General features: G+C 48.8%; 1 protein-coding gene across 1 annotated transcript in view; it reads left to right on the top strand.

Annotated features, from left to right (window-relative positions):
- Positions 1 to 14759, top strand: part of RPS6KA4 (ribosomal protein S6 kinase A4) — a 173048-nt gene that overhangs the window by 129875 nt on the left and 28414 nt on the right. The window contains exon 12 of the mRNA XM_085625976.1: positions 6185 to 6278. Within this exon, the coding sequence (XP_085482102.1) occupies positions 6185 to 6278 (94 nt within the window). The remainder of the gene's footprint in view (positions 1 to 6184; positions 6279 to 14759) is intronic.

Genomic DNA, 14759 nt, shown 5'->3' with positions numbered 1-14759 from the left:
AACGAGAGGGTTCAGGCTCTCGATGCGCGGACCTCCACCCTTGGGGCGGATGTGTCGGGCCTGCAGGCCGCGCTTGGTGACATCAAGGTGGTCAACGATCAGATGGCCCGGCGGCTGGAGGACTTCGAGGGACGGGCCCGACGCAACAACATCCGTGTCATAGGCGTTCCGGAGTCCTCCGACGACCGCCCGGTTGACCTCCTGGTCGAGGAGCTCATCCTCCAACAGTTGACCCCTGCTGGCTTGAGTAAGTTCTTTGCCGTGGAGCGGGCCCATCGAGTTCCGGGCGGTCGACCACGGCCGGGGGCCCCCCCGAGGCCTATCGTGGCCAAGCTGTTTTACTACAGAGACCGGGATGCAATTCTGCAGGCCTCACGTGTTCATGGCCCGGTTCGACATGAGAACTCATCCATTAACTTTTATCCGGACTTTACCCAACTTGTACAGAAACAGCGGATGGGATTCCAGGGGGTGAAACGTCGTCTTCGTGAACTGGGCCTAAAGTACTCTATGCTCTACCCTGCAAAACTCCGAGTGGAACATGAGGATCGGACTGCCTTTTTTGACTCTCCTGTGGCCGTGAGTGACTGGCTGGACTCGCTGCCGGACAGAGGTGGCCGTCCCGGGCCCTCTGCGGGTGCCAACGGTGACGGGTCCCCTTTGGAGTGACTTTTGGTCCTTGATTTTGCCATTTTGCACTGTTCAGCTGGGTTGTACTTCTTTGGTTCATTGTGTCTTGCTAGGACCTGTGTGGGGGGCGGGCGGGGTCGGGTCCCTTTCCTCCTCCGGGGTCTTTTCGTAGAAGGGGGTTAGTTGGGCGACAGGCACACTGCAAGTTGGGGGGGTTTTTTGGCCCGCAGGGGTGCAGGGTGGGGGGAGTTGGATGTTGGGGGGGGGGTGGGGGGGAAGGAGGGGTTGTTTTGTTGTGTGTTTTTTGTTTGCAGGGCGAGGTATTGATTTTTGTCCACCATCGGGAACTGTGCTGCTTACTGGGGGACCTTTGATTTATTGGAGGGGATGGGGGGGGACGGGTTGAAGCTGATGTCATGGAACGTCAATGGGTTGGGGGACCGTATCAAACGGGGTGTAGTACTGCAGTATTTGCGTCGTCTGACTCCTGATGTGGTGTTTATCCAGGAGACGCATCTGGTTGGTAATGTCTGCCATGCAATGAATAGGGGGGGATACCGCCTCGTGGCTCATTCTGGTTTCACAACTGGCTCCAGGGGGGTGGGCATTCTCCTGCGATCCTCACTTCCGTTGGAGATCACCAGGGTAGTCTCAGATGACAGAGGGCGTTATGTGTGTCTGACTGGGAGGTGGGAGGGGCATCCCCTTGCCCTGGTCTCAGTTTACGTCCCCCCGGGCCTCCAGAACTCCACCTTCGCGGACTTGGGTCGAATGCTGCTTGAACTTCCGGACAGTCTTTTTCTTATGGGCGGGGACTTTAATTCGGTGGTCTCGGGTGACCTGGATCGTCACCCACCCAGGGCCCTCCCCGCTGCCCAGGCGTGGCTAGGTGGTCTGTTGGAGACCTTCGGCCTGGTGGATAGTTGGCGATTAATGCATCCGACCCAATGTCAGTACACCTTTCACTCTGGGGCACATGGGAGTCTTTCTAGGTTAGACTATTTCCTTATGCCCGCGGCGCAGACTGGTCGAATTCGAGAGGTCAGGCACCTGGCGCGGGGTATCTCCGATCATTCCCCGCTGTGGCTGCTCTTTGACACCGGGTCACGGTCTGCAGGGCGGATCGCTCCCATTAACCCGTGGTACCTGCGAGACCCTACGACTCGCGATAGCCTGGTTAAGGCTATGGACCAATACTTCCTTGAAAACGAGGGGTCGGTGTTGTCTGCAATGTCCCTGTGGGAAGCCTTTAAAACCGTAATCCGCGGACACGCCCTCTCCCAGATAGTGGTGGCTAAGAAGCTCAAGAGTGAGGCAGTGGTGAAGCTGGAGACTGACATCTCGGGGCTGGAGTCGGCCTTGGAGGAGGGTGTCACTCCGGACGGGCTCCATGCCCTCAGCCTGAAACAGTTTGAATACAGGTCTCTTGTCACTGACGCTGCCAAAACTATGTATAGGGAGCAGCAGGGTCGATTGTATGATGCCGGGGACAAGGCGGGTAAGTTGATTGCGTGGCTGGACAAGAAGGAGAGAGTGAATCGTGTGGTCCCGGAGCTGCGTGTCTCGGATGGAGTGTGTGTGACTGAGCCTGGTGAGATTGTGGAATGTTTCGCCGACCACCTCCGGGCCGTGTACTCCCCGGTGACTGATAGGGATGAGGAAGACTCTTGCCTTCTACTGAGGGATATTGCTTTGCCCGGCCTGTCCGTCGAGGACCGTGAGCAGCTGGACGCCCCCTTGTCGGTAGATGAGATAGCAACTGCGATTCGATCCCTTCGCTCGGGCAAGGCTATGGGTCCCAACGGTCTACCTATCGAATTATATAAGTTGCGCCCGGATAAACTAGCGCCCTTCCTCCGTCGTATGTTTCAGGAGTCCCTTGAGGCAGGTTCCCTTCCTGTCGACCAGCGACTGGCCACGATAGTCGTGATCCCCAAGGAAGGTAAGCCGCGGGACCGCTGTGCCTCCTACAGGCCTATCTCACTGCTAAACGCAGAGCCTAAAATCCTGGCTAAAGTCCTCGCCAATCGTTTGTTGAGCGTCATCTGCGATCTGATTCATCCTGATCAATGCGGCTTCATCCCGCATCGCAACACCGCCCTCAACTTGCGGCGTCTTCATGGCGCCCTCGCCAGGGCGGAGTACCTCTCCGAACCGGCCGTGCTGGTTTCTTTAGACGCCACGATGGCCTTCGACACCATCGAGTGGCCGTTCCTCTGGGCTGTCTTGACCAAATTCGGCTTTGGGGAGGGATTTCTTGGCTGGGTGAAGCTTCTCTACACGGGACCCATGGCTCAGGTGGTGGTTAATGGGCGGGTCTCTCGGCCCTTCGCGCTCGGTCGGGGTACGAGGCAGGGGTGCCCGTTGTCCCCTCTGCTCTTTGCTCTCGCCCTGGAGCCACTCGCTGCTTGGCTCCGCTGGGAGCCCTCGATCAGGGGGATCCGGTGGGCCCCGGGCTTCGAGGATCGGGTCTCGTTATATGCTGACGATATTCTCCTGTATCTTACCTCGCCGCGGCAGTCGCTTAACGTTCTCTTTGATGTTCTGACTTCCTATGGGAGAAATTCGGGTCTCACGATTAACTGGTCTAAATCCTGTGTCTATCCTATCTCCGGTGGCCCTCCTCTCTTGCCGCCTCGGCTTCCGATCCAAGTATCTCTGGCCGGCTTTAAGTACCTGGGGATATACGTCTCGTTGGACCCGGTGGCTCGCTATGAGCAAAATCTCCTGCTTCCACTTCGGCGTTTGAGGGAAGACACGGCTCGGTGGTGCAGGCTGCCCTTGTCCCCGCTGGGTCGGGCAGCACTGTTTAAAATGATGTCCCTTCCCAGATTCCTCTATGCACTTCAGAACTCCTTCGATGTCATTCCAGTGGCCTACTTTCGGGAGGTGGAGAACCTGCAGAGGAGACTGGTGTGGGACGGACGGGCGCGTATCGCCCTGGCCAAGCTTACTCTCCCCTGGTACGACGGGGGCATCGCGCTTCCCGACATTCGCAGGTATTATTGGGCCTCGCAGTTATCGGCCATTAACCATGCCACGTATGCGCCTGGCTTGAATCCGGCGTATGGAATGGATAAATTCTTGCTTCCCGGCGGGAATTATGACAGGGCGCTTTACTCCCGCTCGGCTGGACGGACCCTGACGGGCCCTACTAAGATTGCGGTGCGGATCTGGAAGGCGGCCAATGTAGCCATGGGCTGGAGTGAGCGACTAACATGTGCTACTCCTTTATTTACCTCCGACCGACTGGGAAGCCTCTGGACGACGAAAGGGTTTGACCGTTGGGACACGATTGGTATTAGTAGAGTGGGGGACCTATGGAGGAAGGGCGCGGTCAAGACCTTTGCGGCGCTCCAGAGCGAATACGAACTCACGGACAGGGAGTTCTTCCGATATGCCCAGGTTCGGCACGCCCTGCTCTCCGTCTTTGGGGAGGGGACTAAGATCCCTGCCTCTTCGCCCCTCGAGGACCGCATACTCGATGGTCATGTCCCCGACAGTACTATCTCTTTAATCTATAAAAAACTTATTAATAATCGGGCTGACCTATTGGTGCGCCTTCGGGAGACGTGGACGGGGGATGGGGTGGAATTAGACGACGAGGACTGGCAGTCCGCACTGTCATCCCCTAAGGAAGTAGCCATTCCAGCCCGTCTCCGCCTGGTCCAGTTAAAGATTCTCCACCGGGTGTACGTGACGGGTCCCCGTTTGGTCTCGATGGGATTCTCGGAAGATGGGCTCTGTAAGCGGGGATGTGGGCTCAGTGCCACCTTTCTCCATATCCTTTGGGAGTGCCGCGAGGTGGCGGAATACTGGCGTCGGGTTCATGGGGTCATGGGACAAGTCACCGGAGTTGCGCTGCTGCCGGAGGTGCGTCGCTGTGTCCTGAATGTGTGGGAGCCCAATGATTATAACGCGGCTCAGACTCGGTGGGCGGCCCTGGGGAACATGATTGCCAAGAGGGATATAGCGCAGCTTTGGGGCTCCCAGCGGCCTCCCACCGTGTCAGTATGGAAGGAGAACATGGACTGGTGTATGTTCAGGGAGAAGACTGTGTATGTGGCCCGTGGTAAACCCGGGGCATGGGGTAGAATTTGGGGGCAATGGAACGCGTATCGTGGAGGTATCTGTACTCCCCCCCCCCCTTGTGGACACCGATATTGCCTTGTCCCCCTCTCCCTTGATAGTTCCTTGCAACTTGTTGTAATAATCGAATATAGATGCTCCTCTCCCGTTACCCCCCCCGATCTTTCAGTACTCCTTCCTCTTGATAGCTAATTGAAGGTCCGAAGTAGAGTCCCCCGGATGTAGCCTGACCCACGTTTTTTTTTTTTTTTTTTTTTTTTTGCCCTTATGCCTCGCCTTTTGTTTTTAGTTGTTATTTATGTTAAATTTATGTCTCCTGCCTCCTTCGAACTATCCGGAGCCATTTACGGGGCTGGGCCCCAGGAGTCGCCTACTGCCTTAACTAATGTACGATCCTTTCTGAATCTAGCGGCCGGCCCTGGTGGTTGTAGGCCCATGCTTGTAACTGACTTATTGTTTAATAAAAAATATTTTTAAAAAGAAAAAAAAAAAAAAAAAAAAATCAGTATACCTGAACCCATATGACCAGGTAGCACAGGGAGACTCCATTGTTACATAATGAAAACTGGATAAGGAGTTTTAAAAAAAGAATTTAATACATCAATCTTTCATCAGTATTGTCGCAACAGTGCGCAACTCCTATTGTAAATAAGCAGCTGCACTGTACCAAGTGTTCAAGGCCGTAACTTCAGGGGAGTGTTTAAGGTGGTACATCCCCCTAATAAATGGGTTTTCCGATAAATAGTTGGGTACAGGTGCTTTCAGTCGGGTATTGTGAAATGTCAGCCGGATTTCACCAGGGATTTTTACTTGCACACAGACAAAAACGCCCCCACACACTCTCACTCTGTTTTGAATGTCCTCAGACGACTGGTTATTTTACAAAATATTGTGTTTTCTCTTAGCACTCCAACCAGTCCTCCTTCGTCGCCACTTCCACTGCCCCTTAGGCCCCTCTCATGCACCCTGCTTGTCCTATAATGGGTTTAAACATGTAAAATACTGGAGGGTAGATAACTATATTGGGGCAAGATATGGTAAATAAACTTTGTTACCACTCTTAATGTAGCCCATCTTCATAGCATGTGAACCTAATGTCTCAAGCTGTGAAAGTTAAAGGTTACTTGCCTCTAAAAACAGTTTTGTAGCTTCCACCTCTTGTAGATTAACACTTAAGCCTGGACTCTTACCCCTCCCAGATGAAGGCAGGGAGGCAAGTTAGATTGCAAACAGTCATGTTTTTACATTCATTGTCCCAGTTACTTCACAGTGTAAGGGAAACTATAATCTGAAGGTGATGTCTGAAGTTTAGGGATCTGGGGGTTTTCGGGTTGGTATCGCCCAGGGTCACCGTGACCACATCTACTCTTGATGCCTAAAACTTTACATTTTTAGGAAGTCAGTTGCCGAAAGGTGAATGCTGGATTGTCTCCTAGGTCACTTAAATTCTTTATCTCTTCTGCAGAATGGAGCTGAATGTGCAGCGTGAAATTACAGCCCTGAAGCTGTGTGAGGCACATCCCAATGTGGTAAAACTTCATGAGGTGCACAAAGACCAGGTAAGTCTTGCACTCCTGAGGTGTTACTGACCAGGTGATGCTTGTGTTCTGTAATGAGTGACTGACTGACCGACTGGCTAGCATTCATAATCTGTCTAATGATTAGGCAGTGTGCGGTGAAAACTGCTTTCTTGGTGGCAGGGATCTGGTTATTCTGTTGTTTTGGCGTTCAATGCTGGTATAGGATATTGTCAGTTGGTCTGCAGAAGCTTTTCCACGGAGCCGCTTGCAGAAGATTTCTTCCTTTTCTACAATAAAGCTTGCACTTACCTTTCACTTGCCTGCCTGCTTATTTCATGTAGCAGTGAGGTAGGAGGTGCCCGGCACCCAAGCTTTCACCTGGAGCGAGACCACGGACTCCATGAAGGCACATTTCCCCATAGTTTTTAAAAGCAGCGTACTGCACTTACAGGATAACATTCCCAGGTGCAGTGCAAGTGTGGGCATTGCATTCAGGCAAACGAAGTTGCGTTTTACAGTCGCTTGGAGATCCTGCAGTGATTTGGCGGTGCAGTCTACAGAGAGGTAGCTTTATCAAAGACTAACCTTCCTGGGCTCTGAGTTGTGTGTCCAGAAGGTATGCAATTCTGCCCCATTTCTGTTCTGTGGTGGTGGTTCCAGCGCAGCCATCATTTTGTGCATTGCCAGAAACCGAAAATAACAGTGCCTACTGTAAGGAGATTGTACTGCACCTTGTGTGAAGCCACTGTAGTTGGCTTCAACTGGATGCAGCCTAGTGAGCTTTTGTGCTAGCTTATATATATGTACCTGACAACAAGAACTGTGACTAGGAAAAGGACCCACAGAATTGGCTGGTGTCATTGGCATACACGTGTAAGCAAGACCTGCAACTGAGATCTGAACAAATTCCCAATGATCTCTGGCAATGACGCTCAGTTTGTCATTAGTTTTGACCAGCTTGTCATTAGTTTTGACCAGCAAATTATGAACCATATTGGATGGATGGCAAGTAACTTTTAAAGTTAAATCCTTATTAAATGAAGGATCATACTTTGTGGATCCTGCCTTTGGCCTACATGATAGGGAGAGTAAATTTCTCCTATCACGAAAGTGAGCAACTTTGAGTTCTTTGTAGACCAAGCTCTCTCCTGAGCCCCTACATCAAGAACATCACTTCCTCCTGTTCCCTCCAGTCTCGGCTGTAAAATAAAGCCTGCCTTTTATTCCTAGATCCTTGTATGCCATTGAGGTAAGAGCCTGCATTCTTTCTTTTCTCGATTATGGTCATGCATTGTACTTGGAGGTTGTTCTTGGTAAGAAGTTAAAGGAAACTAAAACATATCCGAAATGTCACCATCCGGCTGCTAAAGTTATCAGGGAAATTTGACCATGCCACTAAGGCCAGCTGTCCCTTGCATTCAGCAAACCTTCTTTGTAAGGTGTTGTGTATTTTTGCTGTGATTGCTTGCATAGGCCCCTTGCATGACCGCACATGTGCTGTTATATGTGCTCAGTTAAAAAAATTGGGAAAATTGGGCCTTAAACTATGGAAATTCCTTCCATTTGACCTCCGAAGAATTGCTGACAACGTAGCCTTTCATAAGTTCTTAAAAACGTATCACTTTTGCTAACCTACAGTTAACGTTTCCTGTGTTTTCGGGTTAACTGTCGTGGTTTAGTGTAGATAATCTCGGTGGCAGATGTGGATTTAACAGGAATATTAATGTGCCTGGCTAGTGATGGAATCCGTTCCTGTCGGATTGTTAGAAGCATAGTAGACTTGATAAACTCCCAGTGGCATAGAAGGCTGTCACTTCCTCCCACTTGTGCAGGGTGTGCACTCGGACCACGGCCTGCTTGTGGGGCCCATAAGCTGAAGAATGAGAAGGTGGGAGGTAGCCAGGTGCACACTCCTTTTATTTACCCAGGAGCATTGAATTCTTAGAGGGGGGAATTATCAGGCACTGGTCTTCACCTACCTTAAGGTAACCTGAACTAGGCTACTAGAGTGTGGGATGTATACCTATTGTGCCAAAATGGCTGCTCTGTTGGAGCCTCTTTGACCTTTGATCGATGAGAACATAGGGTAGTGTTTGGGAACATTTGGAACATGTTTGGTTGTCTCAGAAGGCTGCAGGTCCTTGCTTTTTTTTGCCTGAGGTTTCTGGAACTTGGACTTTTAGGGAGGTCTACAAAAGACACACAATTGATGGATGTAATGCAGAACAAATCAAAACATTCACCCCCAGTCAAGAGATCTGGGTTAAATCCATCATTCTTTTGCTCACAATGCCACCCCAGTTTAGACCTGGCCATATGCAAATCAGTCTTGACCCTGTGCCTCATGGGAACAGTCCAGCCCGAACTGCCAAGCCAGGTCCTCCCTGGACTGAAAACAAGCATCCTAGGGCCGGTTTCAGGGTTTCACCCCTCTTCAGCCAGGATAGCTTGATTCCAGTGGCACAGTGAGCCCAGGACCCACGTCTGGGCATAACTGGCGCACTTAGGGCGAGAAAGCAAAAGACACACAATTGATGGACGGAATGCAGAACAAATCAAAACATTCACCCCCAGCCAAGAGATCTGGGTTAAATCCATCATTCTTTTGCTCACCATGCCACCCCCAGTTTAGACCTGGCTAGGGAGGTTTGAGCATGTGAATGCAGTGTGTTGTAGGGAGAGCAGAGGTGCACTGATGCCTGTGTCTGGGAAGGATTTGTATAGGAGAAAAAGCACAGGAGCATTTTAAAACTTGAGCAGGTGAACACAATGTGTCGTGGTGGGTGGTGTAAGAGGGAGAGGAAACAGAGGTTTCTGTAAGAGGAAGTTCATAGGCGCATTTCATGGCAATGACTACAACCCCCACACCGTTCCCAAGCTCACCCAACACAAAAACAGTGTACATTACTGTATGTACCTCTTTGCAGCCTGAAAGATCTGTCAAATCTCAGGTCAGCAAGTAAACATCTTGTTATCGTTCCCAGGTTCAAAAGAATGAGATGGGGCGAGAGAGCCTTTTCAATTGCTGCAGCTAAATTGTGGAATTCCCTCCCTGACGAAATTGCGGGACAACGATCACACGCTCTTTTGAAAGGTTTCAAAGACCTGGTTGTTCCCTTAGATGTTGGTCTGAGTGTGTCTTCTCCTGCCTGCACATTGCTCTGCTGTTAGCGCCTTGATGCCCTTGGGCTAAGTTAGCGCTCTATACATTTTATATTCATTCATTCAAATACCTTTGAGAGTTTTCAACAGAGCTAATTAGACAGTCACTCAGTTAAAGCAATCTGCTCTGCATTATTACTGAACAGTCATTTGTAAACAACAAGTTTTGAATCTCTCTGATATCTTTCTCGTTTGCCATACAGTGCATAACTGCATATTAAACATTTTACCCAGAAACCAGTCACTCTAAGCCATAAGAACTCTCTCAGATTGAACCCTCTTGTTTCTGCTAGGTCTAGCGCTGTCTTCAGGGGGCATGTTGATGCCAATCCGTCATGTGGATGGATCTGCTTCAGAATCAGAATTTCCTGACCCTCTTAATAACCAGTAAGGGTTGCTGTCTGGTCAGACCAATGAGTCCATCACCCACATGCATCTTATCCTGTGTGTTGTGCATATGGACCACCTAGTTCCTGAGACAGTCACATGGCATGCCACATAATGAGCTGGGAAACTCTGTTTTTCCTTCTCATAGTCTCTAAGCAAAATAAGTTACCTGTATATTGGGTTGCCAGAGAAGAGTTGAAAAGGGCAGAACAGTACTTTTTTCTCCTGAAACACCTTTCTATGGGCCTAGAGAAGACTTGGCAGCATGTCGCTCTCTCTCTCGCGCTCTCTCTCTCTCTCGCGCTCTCTCTCTCGCGCTCTCTCTCTCGCGCTCTCTCTCTCGCGCTCTCTCTCTCTCTCTCGCGCGCTCTCTCTCTCTCTCGCGCGCTCTCTCTCTCTCGCGCTCGCGCGCTCTCTCTCTCTCGCTCTCTTGAAAGGCTGACCTAAAGTACCTATTGCAGTCTTCAAAGATTTGGCAACATTTTCTATCCACTTCTAGGTATGGATGGGCAAGGTGGGTTGTGAACAGAGTGGTAGGTCTCATTACATTTGTCGACACTGACTTCATATATGTGTATTTGAAGGAGATTCCTCTGTTGGATATCCCAGTGCTAGATAATCCAGCAAGAAAATAATATCCCAATGAGGGTCAATGGTGTACGCAAAGAGACATCCTGGGGGTATCTCATGCCATAATCCACAACAAGGAATATGTTAGTTGCTTGAACTTGTACAGAGTTCCAAGGGGACCATCTCTGTCAAACTGCATGATCGGGGAGCTGCATTCATGGGTAGTGGTACAATGGAGTCTGCCTGCCCTCCTTAATATCAACTATACGGGCAGTACTGCCGTGTTAAGTAAAACATCTGTGTCTACTTCCATGTTCGACCAGTAGAACAGGGTATACTGCTGCTTAATGGGTTGGTTGATCCCTCACCTTCCAGCTGGACCACAGAGGGTGTATTGTATGTCCATGTAAAGTTTATGTCTACACGAGGACATCCAGTGTCTTTTGGTACCAGGTCACAGATCATCCCATCTCCTCATGCCAACTTGAAGCAGTCATCACTTTGAACGTTGACCTGCACCTCAGCCCCTGTGCAAAGACCGACCTGTGTTAAATACTCTGTCTGGGTTCGACCAAATGTTACTATTTAGGACCCATCAGCAGCTAAGAAATTCTACTGCTCTGGAAGGCTGCCAGACTAAACCACCTGCTTGCCTGCAGGGTACATAGACTTTTTTAGCAGGAATTTCCAAGTGCTGCACTTGTTTACTCCAATGGCTGAGTCTACGGGAGTTTGCCCTGGGCCTGTCTCTATAATGGGCCCCCTCCGCTGGGGTTTCTTCTAGCTGAGCAGTGTAAGAGTGAGTAGGCGCTGCAACAGTCCCCACGATCTCCCAACAGCATGCTCCCCAACAAGCAAGAAGGGAGCCAAAACAGCTTGGGGTCTGTACAGGTTTGAGGAAAATAGATCCATGATGACGCAGATAAAGAAGCAAAAAATGCAGTCTGTAAACCCCAAAGGTAACTTCTTCAATTGTAAATACAAAAACGATAAATACTTGTAAGCTTGGTATGGCTGGGAGTGTCTAAAGTAAAAGATTATTCAGCACGTTTGGTAGTTTGCTGCTGGTGTAAGAAAGGTGGGCACAAGCATTGTCAAGAGCAGTGTGAGATGGGTGCAGTGTGGGAATGATGAGAGCCACTCAAGTGTAGTTACTGCATGTGGATGTTGGGAATATTGTTGAGGAAGCCATGAAGCATCCAAGTTGCAAGGTGGTGACGGACAACGCTGCTAGTAGAGACACATGATATTATCTGAACAAGATTACACCCACTGGTTGAAGGAGGACACGTGTGGCATTAGCCCTCTTGATGGTAAGGCACAGAGGCGTGTGGTGACACCTATCAAAAGGCTGGTATTGTTTTTTCCTCCCGGATTTGTTTTAAAACAATATGTATGGATGGAATAAAGTAGCCACCTAATCCAGGATAGGTACATCGGGCATGGTTGAAGATGGAATTGTGTTCAGGAGCTAAAGAACAAATAATTTATTGGGACGCGGCATACCTTTAGTTGGTATGGAAAGTTTTTTCCAAAATGTGTTCACTGAAAAGTTGGCAACTGATTTACCTAAGGCATATAAAGTTAGAAACATCTCAATAAGTGTGAATTACCATTTGTAGTTTGGTATTGGTAGATTGAGCATTGAAGGGTTGATGAAGGCAATAGAGGCTTCAGAAAGGTTGCCCCCCTTATTGGTAGTGCTCATAAGCCTCCTTTGTGACACTGATCACGGAGTACCTGTTCAGGCTCGTATCATCTGGGTCGCATTGGCCTCTGAAGACTTCAGAAACACTGTGCATAACATCTTTGAAGGCATGGTGAGTGTGAGTTACTTTGGGATATCGTCTTGCACTGTATTCCTGCAAGAGTGTATTTAGTGCTTGAGAAGCTTGAAAGTTGTGGAGAGAAGTGCCAAATGAAAGTAGGAAGTAGATCCCACCAGTAATGCGAAAATTGGTAGAGTCCACTCTGAATGCTTTGCCTCCATCCTCCGCTGTATCTAAGCATGAATGCTCACTGCATAAAATGTATATCCTGTTTTACCATCCAGGCAAAGAATGGGTGGAGTGTCAAAGAAATGTTTACCATCTGAGTGGTATGGAATGTGCTCGCATGAATTTGATGGCATTGAGGGTGATTTTATTCAAATTATTATCATGTACACCTTAGGCATTAAAAACTGTTATACATAAGACAGATACCAATGCCTGTTGGTTTGGGGAAGGGCTGCAGTGCAAGAATGTGATTATCATTTCACATGCAAGATGTTGAAGAGGATGAAATGTAGGCCTTGATTTGTGGTTTGAAAGGCGAGCCCTTACGTACACAGGGGAAGGGAGGGGATTGTTAGTCTTTTTGAGTGAAAAGAGACCATAAACCACTGATACCTTTGTTACTACATCTGGCCACAGACAGGGTAGCCAGAAGATTAACCAATCTACAGAAGGATATTTTTGGCATGTCTAGTGTGGTAGTTCCAGGAGAAGTGAAAGGTGGTAAATATTTTGATGATGAGGTGGACAGCTTGATGGCAGTGGGGAGTGCTGGGAGGGTGCAATTGTTGATACAAGAGCGTAGCTGGTAATGGAAGCCGATGAGGCATTGCTAGCTGTGAAAAGTACATCCATGAGGTTTGAGTATGTGAAAAAGGAGTTTCTGAAATTTCTCAAGCAGATCAAAATGAAGAGTACCTATGTGTCTGCTGCAGGGAAAGAAGTTGTTTCTACCTAGTAAAGTAAGAGCTAATAGTTAATTTATTTTGCCAATGATGGACATTTTAAAAGAGGTATTTCCCAAGAGAAGGGTATAGGAATAGTACTATTTGCTGAAGGTGGGCTCTGAGGTTACGTTTGAGGAATTCATGTTGTGCAGCAGGATTGACAAGGTAGGCTGTGAGGCTAATTTCTAAGCCTGGTGTGACTTAAGGGCAATTAGATAATCCTTGTCAACAGTATTGCTGCAATCCTTGCAAAAAATGAACTAGGTACTGCTGTGAGCTCGCTGAGCTGCCAAGAGCCACCTCTTTAGGATTTGACTTTCAGAGGGGCACAAAGTCAAATGGTCAAGGCCTGCACATGGAATGTAACGTGAGCAGAATATAAAGTGCATGCATTACTCACAATAAATAAAATGCCCATGCAGTGTTATTGCATCATAAGAGATAAATGACTTTTATTATCACTAAGCCAACATGCTAGGTCATTTTAATAGGTTTTATGGCATTAATATTTGTTATGAAAGCTTATTTGTTACGATATAACATCTCTATGCCTTATGTGTATGCACTCTGGTCCGTGTACACAGTAATAGGGTTGAATCCCACTCTCTAGCCAATCACAACCTCTGCTTTGTGTGTCCTTAGCACAGTTAATTGTGTGTTTTTTTCCCTCTCGATTGAATGTATACATGGCAACATAGAAGCTGCCTATGAGGGCTGTGTTGTCTGAACTGTGCTGGTAAGCAGCTGTTGCACATTTGAGTCTTCCCCAGGAAAAGAGAGAAAGCAATAGTAGGCAGCAGCCAGTGGAGAGGGTGAGCAGACTCTTGCCTTGTGGCTGCAGATGACATTAGGGGCCCAGGAGAGGAGCCTGTACTCCTTTCTCACCCACTCCTGCTGCTCCCTCTCCATTAGAGTGAAGGTAATGTTCCTCAAAGAAAGACCGAATAGCCCCAGTGATTGAATTCTTTAGATGTATCCACTGAAACCACAAGGCCCTGACAGATACCGCCCTTCTTGCACTGTCAAGCATTTCAATATTGCATCCAAGAGAGCAGTGTGCACATCATGTTATTTTGCATTTCCATGCGCCTCAGAGCTTTGAGACTACTTAATCTGCATGGGTCCTCCATCTTTCATTCCTGGTCTCCATCTTTCATTCCTGGTCTCCATCTTTCATTCCTGGTCTCCATCTTTCATTCCTGGTCTCCATCTTTCATTCCTGGTCCTCCGTCTTTCAATCCTGGTCCTCCGTCTTTCAATCCTGGTCCTCCGTCTTTCAATCCTGGTCCTCCGTCTTTCAATCCTGGTCCTCCGTCTTTCCATCCTGGTCCTCCGTCTTTCAATCCTGGTCCTCCGTCTTTCCATCCTGGTCCTCCGTCTTTCCATCCTGGTCCTTTGTCTTTCAATCCTGGTCCTTTGTCTTTCAATCCTGGTCCTTTGTCTTTCAATCCTGGTCCTTTGTCTTTCAATCCTGGTCCTTTGTCTTTCAATCCCGGTCCTTTGTCTTTCAATCCTGGTCCTTTGTCTTTCAATCCCGGTCCTTTGTCTTTCAATCCCGGTCCTTTGTCTTTCAATCCCGGTCCTTTGTCTTTCAATCCCGGTCCTTTGTCTTTCAATCCCGGTCCTTTGTCTTTCAATCCCGGTCCTTTGTCTTTCAATCCCGGTCCTTTGTCTTTCAA

The sequence above is a fragment of the Triturus cristatus genome, chromosome 9 (assembly GCF_964204655.1).
Source record: "Triturus cristatus chromosome 9, aTriCri1.1, whole genome shotgun sequence".
Taxonomy (NCBI): Eukaryota; Metazoa; Chordata; class Amphibia; order Caudata; family Salamandridae; genus Triturus; species Triturus cristatus.
The sequence above is the reverse complement of the archived record's forward strand: the minus strand, read 5'-3'. Positions and strand labels throughout refer to the sequence as shown.